The sequence below is a fragment of the Phascolarctos cinereus genome, unplaced genomic scaffold (assembly GCF_003287225.1).
Source record: "Phascolarctos cinereus isolate Bilbo 61053 unplaced genomic scaffold, phaCin_HiC Scaffold_4;HRSCAF=312, whole genome shotgun sequence".
NCBI lineage: Eukaryota > Metazoa > Chordata > Mammalia > Diprotodontia > Phascolarctidae > Phascolarctos > Phascolarctos cinereus.
Window position 1 is genome coordinate 589,304,056 of NW_027555847.1, and position 17,423 is coordinate 589,321,478.

At 37.2% G+C, this 17,423-nt stretch overlaps 1 protein-coding gene across 3 annotated transcripts in view; it reads left to right on the forward strand.

The window, feature by feature from the left end:
- The window catches only part of CPQ (carboxypeptidase Q), a 624,464-nt gene that overhangs the window by 401,490 nt on the left and 205,551 nt on the right, over positions 1-17,423 (forward strand). For all 3 annotated transcript variants that reach the window (XM_020968909.2, XM_020968914.2, XM_078153670.1), the window contains exon 5: positions 2,486-2,597. In XM_020968909.2, coding sequence (XP_020824568.1) covers positions 2,486-2,597 — 112 coding nt within the window. The remainder of the gene's footprint in view (positions 1-2,485; positions 2,598-17,423) is intronic.

A 17,423-nucleotide genomic window follows, 5' to 3' on the forward strand; every position in this document is an offset into this window, starting at 1 on the left:
GAAGAGAAAACTGGGGCACTGAAATGTTCAAGGGCTTGCCTATGGACACATAGTAAGTGTCAGAGGTGGGAATCAAACCCTGGTCTTATCATCCTCTAGACCCAGTGCTCTTTCCTTCCTTGCTATCTCCAGTATTTCTAGCCATTATTCCATTGTTCGTTAAAGGATAAAAATGCTACAGAAACACCAAAGAGCAAACTATATAGAATGTCCCTTGGTTCTCTGAATCTTTCTTCTATCTTTGACTATATTTCCACTTCCAATTTTATATTTAATCCTGTATAGGATTTGATTTGGTGGGGGGGGAGAAACCATTTCAGAAAACATTATCAAGAATCCATAAAAACGGATGCCAAAATGTTGCAGAAAAAAAGGCAGAATTAACTTTTTTTCTATTCTTAAAAAAAAATCCTGATCTAAGTAAAAGTTCATTCAAAAAATGTTAAACTCTTTCCCAATCCATTGTTCCTTTTAATTGTGTCAGTTCAGGGATTGTAAAGGGAGATGAAAATGCCAACTGATTAGAATATTATCCCAAACGGGATTACACCATTTTTTGAATCAGTTTCCTGTTGTTTTAATATGTCTTCATTCTTTCCTGGGATCAAAGGAATCATTCCTTCTGGGTCAGCTCCATGGCTATTTAGGGGAACAGTGTAATAACCACATATAACAACAATGAAAGGGGACTTTGGGTTTTGCCTATGCAGACAGAGGAAACAGAGGAAAGGAGCCCAGTTCCTTCTTAAAGGCATCCAATCAAGATAATTCATCTGAAAGACCTCCTTTAGCCTTAATTATCCAGATAATTAGCCCAAGTCCACTTGGCAGTTGTTCAAAATTTTTCCACCAAAAAAAAAATGGTTCAGGTAGAAACTTTTCATATTTTTAAGAGAAAATTACTAATTTTTTAAATCACAAAGCATGATTATCTTGAAGCTGCAGGGATTCCACCTCTTAGAGGATGATATTATCTCCAGGCTTATTTAATAATAAAGCAAATTTAAGTATTATAATGGGCTGAAGTCAGGAATACTTTGGTCTGTCTCCCTTCCCCCAGACACTTACTAGCTCTGTTACCCTGGGAAAGTCACCCTATCTCTTAATGCCTCAGTTTTCTCATTTGTAAAATGAGGGAGCTATACTTGATGTCTTCTGAGAGTCCTTCCTATTCCAAATTCTTTTGGATCATAAGACCATAGATTTAGAGCTAGGAGGGGCTTCAGAAACTATTTAGTCCAAACACTAAATCTTTCTTTTTTAAAAATTTTATTTTTAATTTATGGAATAAAACAAGCATTTCTATAACACAGTGCAATAAAAAAGATGATTGCAGAAGAAATATACAACAAAATTATCATATAAATTTCTTTTTTATTCTTCCCTTTCCCCCCCCCAGGGGTGGCTACTATTAGACAGACAGACACACACACACACACACACACACACATATGTGTGTATATATCTGTATATGTATATACACATACATATATGTAAAATTGTTCTATCCATCTATCTAGCAGTTCTTTCTCTGAATATAGATAACATCTTTCTTTATATGTCCTTCATAATTACTTTGGGTATTTCTAATAGTCAAAATAACTTATTTGCTCAAAGTTATTCTTAAAACCATATTGCTGTTACTGTATACAATGTTCTCTTGATTCTACTCATTTTGCTCTTTGTTATTTTGAGCAAGTCTTTCCATGTTTTTCTAAAATCATAGGACTTATCATTTCTTATAGCACAGTAGTATTCTATCATGACCATATATTACAATGTGTTCAGCCATTCCCCAATCGATGATGAAGCCCAAAGAGGTTAGACAACTTGCCCATGATCACACAGATAACTAGTGAGTGATCTAGAATTAGAACCGAGGCCCTTGATTCTGAATAGAGTTCCTTCTACTGTATCATGGAATCCAAGAGAGTACCATATACACCAATCAATCATCAAGAATTTATTAAGCATCTACTATAAGTGGCAGGTACTAGAATAGGCTCTGGAATATGAATATGGTAAATTTAAAAATCGCTGCTCACAAGAGAATTCAGTAAATCATTACTGAAGACAAGAGGTCACAGAATCATAGATTCAAAGCTGAAAGGAGCTTTAAGCATCAGAACTAGAGGGGGGGCTCAAGGCCCAACTCCTTCATTTTAAAGATAGGGAAACAGACCCAGAGAACTTAAGTGACTACTCAGTGTCACATAGTTAATAAGTATCCGAGGAAAGATCTAAATATAGATGTTCTTGACTCTAATTCTTGCTCTCCATCCATTATACCATGGGGAGTTGGAGGAGAGGTGCCATAGGAGGTGGAGAATTGGCTTTGTAGATTCTCTTGTGTCTAATGTATTCATAAGTTTTCTCCTAACACATTTGGTAAAGAAAATAATTAAAGTCCATATAGTAAGTGCCATTTTAACTTTTTTTTCTTTCACATTTAGTAAAGCAGTGTCTCTGTATTTGTATTTTCTAGGTTGTCCTGGTCAGTGGACATCTGGACAGCTGGGATGTTGGTCAGGGAGCCCTTGATGATGGCAGTGGAGCATTTGTGTCATGGGAAGCCCTCTCTCTTATTAAAGATCTAGGTAAATATTTATAAAGTTATTAACTGAAGTGTAAACATTTCAAGAGTGGTGGAGTTTTTGTTGTTGTTGTTCATTGGTGTTTTAGCTCTAGACACAAGCCATGTGGCTGAATATTGGTTCCCTTGTGTTTGCAAAGCTTCCAGAGGGTCATGTATTTCCCTGTCACTGGTTTACTAGAACAGAACTCATCAAGTGCCTTTAAGAGTGAAGTCTTATTTAAATTGTATTCCAGACACTAAAGTACTAAATAGACTAATCAGCATGGAAAATGAGCATGCTTATCTAGCTAAACTATCTTTATTATGTAACTAAAACAATCTCAATCTTTATTGGTGGTTAACACATCTGCTGGAGTAATGAGGATAGATTTTGTGAAGAAAATAGGGGGATTGGTTTAACCCCTAAGATCAGTAAGACCCTGTTCAGTTGTAGGAAGACTATGTTTGTTGAGTATTTCAGTCCAATCCTGTGCATAGAAACAGCATTCTGAATCATTGAATTCAGAGAACAGCCCAAGTGCTAAAAGGTGGCATCCATGAGTCACCCCACTGAAGCCAGCAAGACAGATTACAATACCCACCTCAGCTAAGTCTAGACTTGGAAGTTAGGAGTGGAGAAGAACAGAACAATTGTATTGTAATGAGCACCTTTATAAGTAGAAGGCAGAGGTGTTTCTATTTTGAGGGCCAGAAGGGTTGGTTCTCCTGGGGTTGAGAACTTTCTGCTCCATTAAAGAAATACTGCTATAGTCATCTTCAGTGGGAGTTAAACTTTTAGCTTTTATTGGGTATGTCTTTGAATCAGTAGTCTACTGTTACTTCGGGACTGTGGGATTGCCTTAAGTTTTTAATTATTTTGTTATTCTGTGGGGAGGATAATGGGATCACAAATTTAGAGCTGGAAGAGACCTTTGAAGTCATCTAGTTCAACCCCTTCATTTTACAGATAAGGAAACTGAGGTCTAGAGTGGTTAAGTGACTGTCCCAGGGTTACATAGGTAGTGAGGGGTGGAACTGGGATTTGAACCCAAGACTTCCAATGTCAAGCCCATTTTTCTTTCCAGTGCTTCAATGAAATGGAAAATATATCACAATCATATCTTGTTATGTATAATGTATTGTACTCGCTTATAGATGAATTATCATTACATATGCTAACTAGTGTGATGGAAACACCCCATTTCTCACTGCATGAAATCAGACTTTATTAATCAAAGCACACATACAGCTATCTAAGAACAAACTGCCGATTTGAGTCTTAGAGGTTAAGATAAGCAAGTATCTTTCCTACTCTACTCACAACAAGGTTCCCTCTCTACACAGCTGGAGGTTGTGTGTCTCCCTCCTATATGGCCACTTGGCAAGTTTCTGTCAGTCAGTCAACATTATCCTTAAACAAACATGAACATGCTTGAGTCTCAAGTTCAAGAAAGACAGGAGTCAACCATAGTCACTTCCTAGGAACAGGCTTATAACTGTGGTCTCCAGTATGTTTTTTATGCTTCTACCTATGGGTGTTTCTAAGTGTTTTTTTTTAAACCACATAATTTGTTTGGTAGTTTACTACATAAGTTTCTGATAATGTTGCTTATAATGGTTTTCTTATTGGTGGTCTGTCTTATCAAAGGGTCCACATATGTTTAAAAATTGTTTAAGAAAACACATTATTTATTACATCGTACCACACACATGGTTATCTTAGTATTGAAAAACAACTTATAGAAAAATAACTTACCCCAAATAACCCAATCCCAAAATGGAGGCTTAAGACAAAATGGAGTCAGTTGTATGAAACTGACAAACTTATTACTAGTATGCTATTAAGGTATTAAAACTAACTCTTACTAAAATGACACTTCCTTTCATCCTCCACAAATTGAACCCTTGTCTCTCTTAAAACAGAAAGACAGTTCAGTATCTACAACTTTTTCAGTAACAGAATCTAACAATGAGTGCAATGTTTTGCTCTCCTAGCCTTCTGCCTCTCTGGTGAGATTGAGAAGGGAGGGATGTTTCATTATTTTTTCTCTGAGACTAAGATTAGTTATTACAGTTACTTAGAATTGGGCTTCCTTTTAGTGTTCATTATATCATTGTAGTTACTATAAATATTTTTCTTCTGATTTTGCTTATTTAGATCTGCCTTAGTTCACATAAATCTTCCTGTGTTTTTTTTAATTCCTTATGTAATTTTTTTATCATCCAATAATGTTTCATTACATTCATATGATTGGATCATAGAGATAGAGTTAGAGGGACCCTCAGAGGTCATCTTGTCCAAACTTCTCATTTTATAAATGAAGAAGCTGAGGCAAGGATAAGTAACTTGTCCAAAATCTCATAGGTATTAAAGTTCAAAGTAGAGACTCAACTCCCAGTTATTTGACTCTAAATCCAGTAATCTTTCCATTGTACCATGATGCCTCAGCCATTCACCATTTCTTGGGCAGTCACTTTTCCCATCCCTCCCTTCTTTGTTTCCATAAAAAAGGAAGTGCTATGAATATTTTTTAATATATTGGACCTTTGTTACTGTCGTTGACCTCCTGAGGGTATATATTCAGTAGTGGGATTGCTGGATCAAAGAAGAGGAACAATTTAGTTCATTTTCTTGCTTACTTCAGAATTGTTTTCTGGAACAATTAGATCACTTCACAGTTCCAGTGATCATGTATTGGTGTGCTATAGTGCAATGTAAAATGGAGTAGGTATAAACAAAAGTTTTCTTTCTTCTCTGTCTTTTTGTTTTTATGAGACCTTAGCACCTAATGTCTTAGCCTTGGCAGACTTGTAGTCCTGTCAATTATTCTATTGCATAAATTTACTTTTATTCTTAAAGGTAGAGTTTTGGATGTAGCCACAGCGGGAAGAAATTCTACATGTGACATACCTATGTTTTGGAAAGAGGGGGTGTGGTGTGTTGGGGTGTGTGTGTGTGTGTGTAAGATCTTGTGTTTCTAATTGTATGAGCACAGCCGAGTTTAGATGATATGAATAAAAGGTTAATCTTTGGATGAAAAATAAGAAAGGCCCTAGTAAGGCTGAACTATATATGACTTTTAAAAATGAGCACATATGGTTACGGTAATTACAAATGAAGGATCACATTGCAGAAGCAAAGCAAAATATAGAATTAGAGATATGTCTCACTGGAAAGACAGATTAGTTGCTTGGAAAGAATGTAGTATAATATAGGATAACTGGGGATAATCAGCAGATTCTATTACATTGTCAATAACCCTAGCAGGTTGGGTGGGTCCTCTATGGCAGACCTCCAGGATAACAAAGACAGCCACTGCATAGGAAGGGCAGGCATGAATGGGTTGTGATTGTATCAGTGAAGAGAGTCCCTACACTGATGAGTCTACAGAGCCAACAAAGTAGAATTATTGAAATATCGTTATCCTACCTGGTCTCTCTGCCTTCAGTCTCTCCCCTTTCTGCTTTATACTATACTTTGCTGGCAGATCAGTGCCATAATTCCCAATACATAGCTCTGGTAATATGAATTCCTGTCTCCTGCTCAAGCTCATTCAATGATTCCTCATTGCCTACTGAATAAAATACAATCTCAGCCTGGCATTCAAGGCCTTCCACAATCTGGCCACAGCTACCTCATTTGGGTGCTTTTCTCACAAATGTCCTTTACATGTCCTACTCTTTTTGAAATTCCCTGAATATATCCTGTATTTTCCTGCCTCTGTGCTTTTGTTTTCCTTAAATCTGCTATGTATCCCATTTCTGCTTGGTGAAATCCTACCCATCTTTTAAGGCCTTGCCATCTCAACCATGAAGTCTGCCCTGATCACTTCAGGCAGAATTGGCCTTTCCCTCCTCTGAACTATTTTGTATCTCTATTTATACCTACCACATTGTACTTTGCACTAATAGTTATATTTAATCCCCATTATATTCTTTGGTCCTTGATGAAAGGAACATAGGATCATAGATTAAGAGTTGGGGAGGATTTCAGGGGGTTATCCAGTCTAACCCTTTCATTTTATAGATGACAAAGCTGAGTACTAGAGAAACTCAGTGGTTTGTCCAGGGTCACACAGCTACTAAGTGACAAAACTATGATTTGAATTTAGATCCTTTGAAGGGACTCTATCTTATTTATCTGCCTTGCCACTTTACAAGTAGTAGATGCTCAAAAATTGTGTGACAATTGAGCGAATGATGAGTAGATAGCAATGGACTTTCTCTGTTGTTGGAATAATGCAGAGTTGTATCCATATTTCATCAGCATACAGAATTCCTTGTCTAAAAACTCCCTTTGCCAATGCACGTTGGCAGCCATTTTGTAACCTAGAGTCTTGGAGGATTTCCCAGGTCACTGCGAGATTAAGATGCTTGCGTGGGGTCTCATAATGAATATCAGAGGCAGAATTTGAATCCAAGTCTCCAAGGCTGGTCTTTTTCCCATGATGCCAAACTGGCTCTTCTCTTCATTGCAGTAGACTCATTTCATGTAAAAGAAGTTGTTCATTTCAGTTTTTTGTCCATGTTAAACATTGTTCAACTGGCTTAAGGTTAACTGGTATTAAAAAAAAATCTTTGGGGAAAGTTTCTGAGTCTTTACTTTCAAGCACAAGGGATTAACGGTGGCTTTCCTTATAAGGTCTGCTTTAAAGGGAGCCAGGGCTTTCAAAATGATCAATTATCCCACTCCAGAAATCTGTGGTGGGCTTTTCTATTATTGTTGTTATTATTCTTTTCAGAATCGTGGTCATGGATTTCTGTCTTTAGCTTGCTTTTCTTCTGTGTGTTCACAGCAACAGCTGAGCCCCTAACATGCTGAGAATCAAAAATCCCTAATGAAGGAGCTGATATAGCAGAATAAGAAACACGATATGGCACCGAAGGGCAAGAAATGGGCTCATAATTACATGTAATAGCATGTGGAATGTTTAATTAGTGAAATCTGGAAAACCCTTTGGGAAAATTTTTTTTCCAGGAAAATGAGGTTTTAAAAAAAAAATTTGTTGTGTTTTGTAGTTGTTCCATGGATGCTATGTCATATAGCATGCATGTCAAAGGTCCGTGGTGGAATTTGTATGAAGTGTTGATAAGTTATGGTCTTGGCCTATTGGGATTTTTTAAAAATTAGGAATGTTTTTCTAAGATACTTCCCTCTGTTCTCCTTCCCTCTCTCTTCCCTTTCCCCACCCCTATTGCCTCACTGCCAGCAGCCAGAAATCTGAACAATAGTCAACTAATCCAACTCCAGAGTTATTTGTGCTTTATCAGTGCACAAACTCATCCTTGAAGAACTGTAAACAAAAGGTTATTTTCCATGCAGCTCTGCTAAGTATTTTTTTGTGTCTGTAGGTTTTGGGTTTTTTTTTTTTTGGATTTAAAGCTTTGTTTATTTTGAGTATCCTTGCCAGAAATACTTTGGTGCCAGTGGACAAATCCTATGGTTAAAGATGTTTTGCTTCAACTTATTAATTTGTTACTCAAAAAGTAAACACACCACCACCAATCCCCAAAGTTTTCCAGCTGAGTTATTTCTGCCAAAGCCAGAACACTGAGATTTTACTTCTAAATAGATGAAAGATAGTACCTGCCATATTAAAATAGTCACCATTATTAACTGGGCCTTCACAATCTGGGATATGTAAGAATCCTTGTTGCTTCTTGGGGAGAGTGAAGAGAAAAAATATTACTATGTTAGAAAGAAGGTGAAGGGATGACCTTTCTTTCATACAAAGCGTTGTGTATTCTCCACAGAGCCTCTTCTTAACAGAGTGGGCATGAATCCAGTAGAGGACTGGTCTGATCTTCCCTGCTCTCACAGGAACAATTCTGTATAGGTTCATAGGAATAAGACTGATGGTTATTGATCCTTGACTATAACAAGAATTGCAAAGCTAGAATTCAAAGGGAGGAAAATCATGAGAAGTCTGGCAAACCATTAGTATAAGGACCTAGAGTATATCAATGAAATCATTTACTTGCATGGCACATCTTTGCCCGCTCACATCTCGGACCCATGGACTTGCATCACTGCTAGTAGTGAATATTAATCTAAGAGTGGAGGCAAAATGTGGAGCATATTCTTCTGTCTTGGAGTAGTCCTAGGTGATTAATCTGGAGAACTAAGGGTATTCTGAACTCTTGGAATAAAACTTCCTGTTGTAGCTTATATTGGGACTGAGTCCCCAAAGTGAAGTGCTGTAATTAACTATTGTCCTGAGACTAGTCTAAGTAAAAATGTCAGATGTCTTATCTGGGAAAACTTATCTGGAAGAATCTCTGTAGAGTCCTACTCCTAGTATAAGTCTGGGAATGTTAGGATCAATCCAGGATCCTGAGATACAAACAGTTTAAAATCTAATCTAATCTAATCTAAAGCTAAAATCTTATTGACTTTGTGGGATTTTTTTTTTATTCTAGTATTTGAGAAGGTATCTTTCTATACATGAGGATTGTATTAATGTTAGTTTGGTAGAAACATTTAATGTTGCCATCCATAGAAAGAAGAAAAACTGAAAACACTGACAGTCACAAAACCTCCGAGTTAAAAAGTGGTCATCCAGTCCAATGCTACTTGAGCATATCTAACATACACAATAAATGTCCATCCAGCCATTGCTTAAAGATCTCCAATGATAGGGAAGCCACCACCACTCAAGGTAGCCTGTTCCACATTCAGATACCCAGTAGGAAGTTTTTAGGTGATTTAAATCAAGCCTAAATTTACCTCTTTTTACTTCAGTTTGTTGCTCCTAGTTCTGACCTCTAGTGTGGGATGGGGTCAAGTGTATTTTCTCTTCCATGTGACAGCTCTAGAATTACTTATAAAGTCAGTTCCTCCTAAACTGTGTATGTTAACACATATTCAAATGTAAAATGTACCCAAAGAATTACTTCCTTATTCCATGCAGCTGAACTTTCATGAATGTGGATCTTATTGATAACACTTGAAAAAAGACAAAAAACTCAATGTGCCAAATTTTCAGGTGATACCAAATGATTCTGAGTTGGGGAGGAGATTTTTTTTCCCCTTGAGTTGATTAACGATCTTATGAAATCTCTGTCCTCTGACACTTAACATTTCTTCTCACTACTTCTGTATTCTGTATACTGTATACTGTATTCTGTATTCTGGGAAGAACACTGTATTCACAGGAAAATATATTCTTTTAAAATCATTTCCCTTCTCTCTATATCTTCTGGGAAATAGTATATTAACTCATAAAACTCTACAAGGGAACAAAAAGTTTTAACTAAGACAAAGTCCCCCTAAATTCCTCACTGTATTTTCCCTGTTAACATTAGATTTATTATTTTTATTTCCTTCTTTGTTTTAATTTTAATATTTGGAAGTTTATATTTGTTTTTACTGAAAAAGGACTTGTTACATGATTGACTAGATTTATATTTTGTTGATGCCTGAATCATAAATATCAAAGCCAACAGAGAAATTCATTTGGTTACTTTTCTCCTTTGGTGTAGACATTTGCAACTCCAAAGAGTAGGATGGTGGTGATATGGAATATATTTTGTTTTGTTTCATGGCTTCTTTTCATGAGGTTATGAGATGAATTGCTCATTTCTTGTTAAAATATTTTACTTCCTCTGGTGGCAAGTTATGTAACTTCTGTGTTTATCATAAGACCTGTGGTAGATATATATTTTCTCAGCTGGGAATTGCTGGGTTCCTTTGCTGTGAACTGATTTGAACTCATAAGTTTTCTCCTTTTCATCAACACATTTAACATCTTTTCCCCTGTGTTATCAACCTAGAAATTTTCATTGTGTCTGAAAAAATTTTTAAAAAGGAAATAAAATGCAGGAAATCATTCTTGATAAAACTGAATGCCAGATATAGTGATGGCATAAACTAAGATTTACTTAAAATTAATCACATAGAACATGGTTTAACTTTTAGATAAGATAAAGCAAACTCTTCTTTCTCCCCTACCCACTTTAAAACTCCTCCTCTGCCTTTGACAGAGTGAATATATCTGCAATACATCTATTTATTTATTTTAGCTTTAACCAAAAAGAAGTGCTTTCTATGTGGAGAATGAGTCAAAGACCCTGCCCCTGGGGCATATAAAATAATGACCAAATATATCTGTAGGGAGCCAAGATGATGGAGCAAAATCAGTGGCTTACTTGAGCTGTCCCACAAACCCCTTCAAATACCTGTAAAAATCACAGAGTTCCCAGGTCAAGGAGAAAATATTGCAAGCATCCAGAAAGAAAGTATTGTGGAAACACAATTAGGATAACATAAGATTTAGCAACTTCTACATTAAGGGACTTGAGGGCTTAGATATAATATGATATTCTGGAGGTCAAAGGATACAGAGTTACAACCAAGAATCACCTATCCAGCAAAACTGAGTATAATCCTTCAGGGGAAAAAAGCAGACATTCAGTGAAATAGAGGACTTTCAAGCATTCTTGATGAAAAGACCAGAGCTGAATAGAAAATTTGACTTTCAAATACACGACTCAAGAGAAGCGTGAAAAGGTAAACAGGAAAGAGAAATCATAAGAGAATTATTAAAGTTGGACTGTTTACATTCCTACATGGAAAGATGATATTTGTAACTCATGAGACCTTTCTCAGTATTAGGGTAGTTGGAGGGAAAAAAATCATATATATATATATATATATATATATATGAGAGAGAGAGAGAGAGAGAGAGAGAGAGAGAGAGAGAGAGAGAGAGAGAGAGAGAGAGAGAGAGATGGCACAGGGTGAGTTGAAGATGAATGGGTGATATCTAAAAAATGAAATTAAAGGGTAAGAGAGGATTAAACTCGGAGAAGGAGAAAGGGAGAGGTAGAATGGGGTGAATTATCTAGCATAAAAGAGACAAGAAAAATCTTTTACAGTGGAGGGGAAGTGGGGGAAGGTGAGAGGGAATGAGTGAATCTTATTCTCTTCAGATTTGGCTTAAAGAGGGAATAACATATACACTCAATTGAGTGTGGAAATCTATCTTACCCTACAAGAAAATAGGGGGGAAGGAGATAAGAGAGCAGGAGGGTAATAGAAGGGAAGGCTGATTGGGGAAGGGAGTAATCAAAGGCAGACACTTCTGAGGAGGGACAGGGTAAAAGAGAGAATAGAATAAATGGGGGGTAATCAGAAGCAAATGCTTCTGAAGAGGGACAGGGTCAAAAGAGGGAATAGAATAAATAGGGGGTAGGATAGGATGAAGGGAAATTTAAAAAAAAGAATAACGACCAACTTTTATGACTGTATGAACAAGGATTATTTAGAAGGTAGGAAAAGGGTATTCTTTAATGAACAAAGTTAAGATTCAATGGGCACAAACACCAGCCAGCTTAAGATTTTTATGTTAAGTTAGGAGAAGTAATGATCTTCAATACTTTAAGGTCTAGATCACTTTGCCTTTTACCATATTGCCTCTCAGGAAGATTATTTTGACAACAAAGACCATTAAATACTAGGTTACTATTGAAAGTGATGAGATGTCCTCCTATAATGATTTTTAAAAAATTCTTTAGTATCTTTTGTTTTTATATTGCCTCAATTTCTCCTACCTAAAGAGCCCATCCTTTATGACAAAAGAGAAGAGGCAAAAAAACAGTTCAGCAAAACTAACTGACATATGAACCAAGTTTGACAGTCTATGAAGAAAGGAAAGGAAGGAGGTGCATTTCCTCATCAGGTCTTCAGGGACAGAGTTGGTCATTATAATTACATAGTGTTCAGTTTTGTTCTTTTCTTTTTTCCCATATATATTGTTTATATTGTTTTTCTTTGTTATGTTACATCACTCTGCCTCAGTTTATCTAAGTCTTCCCAGGCTCCTTTGAACTCTTCATATTCATAATTTTTATAGCATAATAATATTCCATCAAATTTATGTGCTGCATTTTGCTTAGCCATTCTTCTGGGGCCCTTTTTAAAAATTGATTTTATTCATATCTTTTGTTTTTATATCACTTAAATTTACCCCTGTAATCTTCCCTTCCCTTCTCAGAAACCAGCCTTTATAACAAAGATTTTTTTGAAGAAGAAAAAAAATGTAATAAAACCAATTGACACATTGGAAAAATTTGATATTACAAGCACTATTCACTCCCTGGCCTCTACAAAGGAACAAGTAGGTAGTGTCTTCTCACCACTCTTCTTTGAAGCCGTTTGGTTATTATAATTTGGCAACATTCAGTTTTTATGGTTTTATGGATGCTGTTCTTTCCATTGATATTGTTGTAGTCATCATATATATGTATGTACATATACATGTATACATATACACATACATAGGTGTGTATATATGCAACAATGTATATACACATATATGTTGTATGTATATATGTACATATACATGTATACATATACACATACATAGGTGTGTATATATGCAACAATGTACATACACATATATGTTGTATGTATACATATACACACATATATGTAACTTTCCTATTTACTTTGTATCCATTTGTGTAAGTCTTCCCATGCTTTTCCGTATTCTTACTGCAAATTAATATCCCATTACATTCATATACCACAATTTGTTTACCTACTCCCATTATTGTCCTTTTAAAAAATATCTCATTATTAGAGAAAGAAGAGCAAAATGAGATGACTATGTGAGGTCCCTGCCAGACTGATTTGGTGATACAGCAACACATGACATAATTAGGCTCTGGGGAGCCTGAGCCCTGAGCATTAGTCAGGATGGACATCCCAGCTGGACTGGTCTTCATGAACTACAGCCTCCACATTCCTGACTAGATTCTCTGGCCCATGTAGTTGTTGAATGTGAAGCTGTCTTCTTTCTCTGAACGTGATAAAAGATCAAGAACCAGACCTATACCTTTCCCACTGAACTCTTCAATCAACCAGTTGTATTTAATTAAGTGCCTACTAGGTGTCAGGCACTGTTCTAGGCACTGGGGATACAAGTACAAAGGATTAAATCAGTCCCTATTCAAGGTAAGTTCATATATTCCATTGGAGAGAGGCAACAAATACTGTCTAAGTATATCCAGGCTAAATATTAAGTGAATAAATACAAATATAAATAAAGAAAAGGTAGTTTGGGAGGGTGGACACTAGCAGTAGGGTGTCTCAGGAAAGGCTTGGTGCTTGAGCAGCATAAGGAAGAACCTCTGTGCAGCAGAGAAAAGAAGGATGTTCCTTCCCTCCTGGAAGCCCTCTTGCCCTGCCTGCTCCTGAGTTCATCAGAGGCTATGGTCTGTGGTGGCTTTCAAAGCTAGTGCAAAAATCTCCTACATTCTGTCATTGAGCTTAAAGAGTGAAGTCTGCATACCAGGACAGGGAGGTTTCAATAAGGAAATGCATTCTGAGATCCCCTGAAGTCACCCATCCATTTTGGCCTTTTGGTGGTCAGCTTCATTTTAAAAGTGGTACTTTTCATGTTCCCTTTCCTTAGCCCCAGGGAAATCAGACAAGTCAAAACCTGTGGATGTGATTCATTACGAGACAGTGACTCTTCTAGGAGCCAGCCCAGCCTCAGTGTCAAGCTCCCAGTGACTCAGCCTATATACCCATAGCCCACTGAAATAGTTCAGCTCAGCCCAGATCCTCCTGAGCACCCTGACCCACCTACCATTGTCTAACAGGGCCTCATAAACAACCTTCCCACATCACTTTAGGACTCTGGCTTTACTTAACAAGTCATAGTCTCTGGCTGATCAGAGAACAGCTAGAAGGGACCTTGGGGATAATCTAATCCAGCCTTCTGCTTTTAGAGAAGGGGAAACTAAGACCAAAAGAGCCCAAGTGGGTTTGTCCACAATCCTTGACTGCTCCATTTCTAAACTGCTATATTCAATTGGCTTTTTCCTGGTTGAGGAAGAATGGGAAGAGAGAAGGGATAGAGACTAGACTGGACACAGGTTTTCACTGGGTCAGAGACCTCAAGGATGGAGAAACTCCCTCCACCGAGGTAGGTTTGCATCTTGGCACTGAGAGTTTGGGTTTCTTGCCCAGCATCACACAAGGAGCTGAAGCCAAGTCTTCCTGGTTCAGAACTTCCAGAGTTCATACTCTCTAGTCATAATTCAGGACCCTCAGAGGCAGCTAGGCGGTACAGTGAATAGAATGCTGGGCCTAGAGTTAAGAAGTTGTTATTGTTTAGTCATTTTTCAGTTGTGTCCAACTCGTCGTGGCCATTTTTTGGAGTTTTCTTGGCCAAAATACTGGAGTGGTTGACCATTTCCTTTTCCAGTTCAATTTACAGATGAGAAAACTGAGGCAAACAGGGTTAAGTGACTTGCCCAGGTTCACACAACTAGTGTCTGAGGCCAGGTTTGATCTGAGATCCTCCTGACTCCAGGCCCAGCATTCTATTTACTGCACCACCTAGCTGCCCCAGAGTTAGGAAAACCTGAGTTCAAATCCCATCTAGCTGCATAACCTTGGACAAGTCACTTAACCTCTGTTTCCCGTAGTTTCTTCTGCTGTAAAATGGAGATGATAATAATAGCACCTACCTCCCAGGGTTGTTGTAAGGATCAAATGAGATACTATTTGTGAAGCACTTACAGTTCCTGGTACATATATAGGCACTATATAATTTCTAGCTATTATTATTACTTTATTTGCCTATCTTTCATGGCCACAGGAATCTTACCTGCTCTGTTCCCTGATTTCTCTATAAAATCATAAACACAAGCTTACAATATTTATGAACAAAGAAAGTAGTGACATAGGAAAGAGGTGCTTAGGGCCATTTCATTTATTCAAAAGTCAATTGTTTTAAATAAATGACCAAAAAGGAGGTTAAGACCTTGGGACAGAAGCATTCTATCCAGTGCTCACCTTATTCCCAGTGAATCAACTCCCAGCTGGATTTCTGCTTTTAATATATTCAAAGCCCACAGATTTTAAGGCAATACCACAGAAAATGTTCTGGCATAGACCGTTGATTGTGGCCAACGGTGCTTGTATTATTGCTCCTTCACTATAATAAAGGCATCTTTAAAAGAAAAAAAAAGAATACATTTCAAAATGTAATTGAAACTCTCCCAAGTTATTGTCTTGATTAATGTGTCTGGGAAAACACAAGACAGGAAATGCTTTGAAGACTGTATTTGTGTTCTCAGCACTTCAGCCCAGGCATCACTTTATAAAGCCCTTTCCATATTTCCTAGTTTGCTGTAGCCCCTTAGAAGTAAAGCAATATTTGATCAATTTTGGAATTATCTCTATTCTGTTAGTGGAGTTTGTGATTTCATCTCTTACAATTGAGGAATTTTACATCAATCCATACGAATGGCATTTGTAACCTTCATTGAAGAGTTGATAGTGGTTTTCGTTTAATTCTGTATGGTTTTGGATTTGGAGTAGAGCTTGTGGTAAAAGCTATGAAGCAAATGTTAACTTGATAAAAAGAAAAATCTGTGCTCAGAGTTCCTTTTTAATCTGAACATTACTCTCAATCATGTTGTTTCCTTGTTCTTTGTCATAGTCTTCATCAGCATGATGCTTGTTGTCAATGTTCATTCATTTTTCAGTTGTGTGCTACTCTTCAGGACCCCATTTTGGGTTTTCTTGGCAAAGATACTGCAGTGGTTTTGCCATTTTCTTCACTGGCTCATTTTACAGATGAGGAAACTGAGGCAAACAAGGTTAAGTGACTTACCCAGGGTCACACAGCTAGTAAGTAGCTGAGGCTGGATTTGAACTCAGGTCTTCCTGACTCCAGGCCCAGCGGTCTATCCACTGAGCCACCTAACTGTCCCAGCATGATAGTACTATGTGGAAATGATGGGTAGAGGTAAACTAGACCCACCTAAAGTTAGATGGATCCATACCTAGTTGAATGGCTGAACCTAAGATTGTAAACTCCTTTAGAACAGGGAAGGTCTTTTATCTCTTTTGTATCTCCAAAGCTTAGCACGTGCTTGGCACATAGTAGGTACTTACTAAATTGTTACTGAATTGAATTTAATTGAATTTAGAAAGTGGTGTCCAGTGAAGTGCCTTAGGAATCTAAGTAAAGGTATAGCTGGCATACTTATTAAATTTTTGGGTGATAGGAAGGTAAAAGGGATAAAACACATACAGTATAGGATAAAATAAATAAAAACTCCTCTGGTTTGTATTTACAACTCCATAAATCTGATTCTTGCTCATCTTTCTAGAATTATTACACATCCATAACCCCATCTCTGCCCCCTGTTACACAGGCCATTCCCTGTACCTGGAATGCTTTGTCTACACATCTCTACCTCCAAAAACCCCCAGTTGCTTTTAAGGTTCAGGTGTCAGTTACTACAAGAGACCTTTTTTGATTGCCGCAATTGTTGGTGTCCATTAAAATGATTTTCTTTATATTTTAAATCTGCTTATCCATATACCTATTGTTTCTGTCCAGTAGAATATAAACTCCTTGAAAATAGGGAGTATGTGTATCCCCAGTGTCTAACACTCTTTGCCTGGCACATAGTAGGTGCAGAATAAATACTTGCTGAATTGAACAGACAGCTAACACACTGAATGATCCAAGCAATTCTTGCCAAATTGTGCCAAAAAGATAATGCAGTAGGTATAACTGTAAAGCATTGAACTTAGATTTAAGGAATCAACTTCACAGATATAAAATTTCTTTGTAGTCAGTGGCTCATAGCAGCATAGATTTAGAGTTGGGAAGGCCCTCAGAACCCAGATCCCCAAACGCCAAATTAAATATTCTTTCTGTTGCTCTGTGATGCCTCACTTTTACTTGTAACCTTTAGTGACATGGTATTACATTAATGCACGGTGCCTGGCATATGGCGGAGTGCTTGATAAGTGCTTTTTGATTAAGTCACTTATTGATTAGTGTACCACAATATATTCAACCATTTCCTATTATTA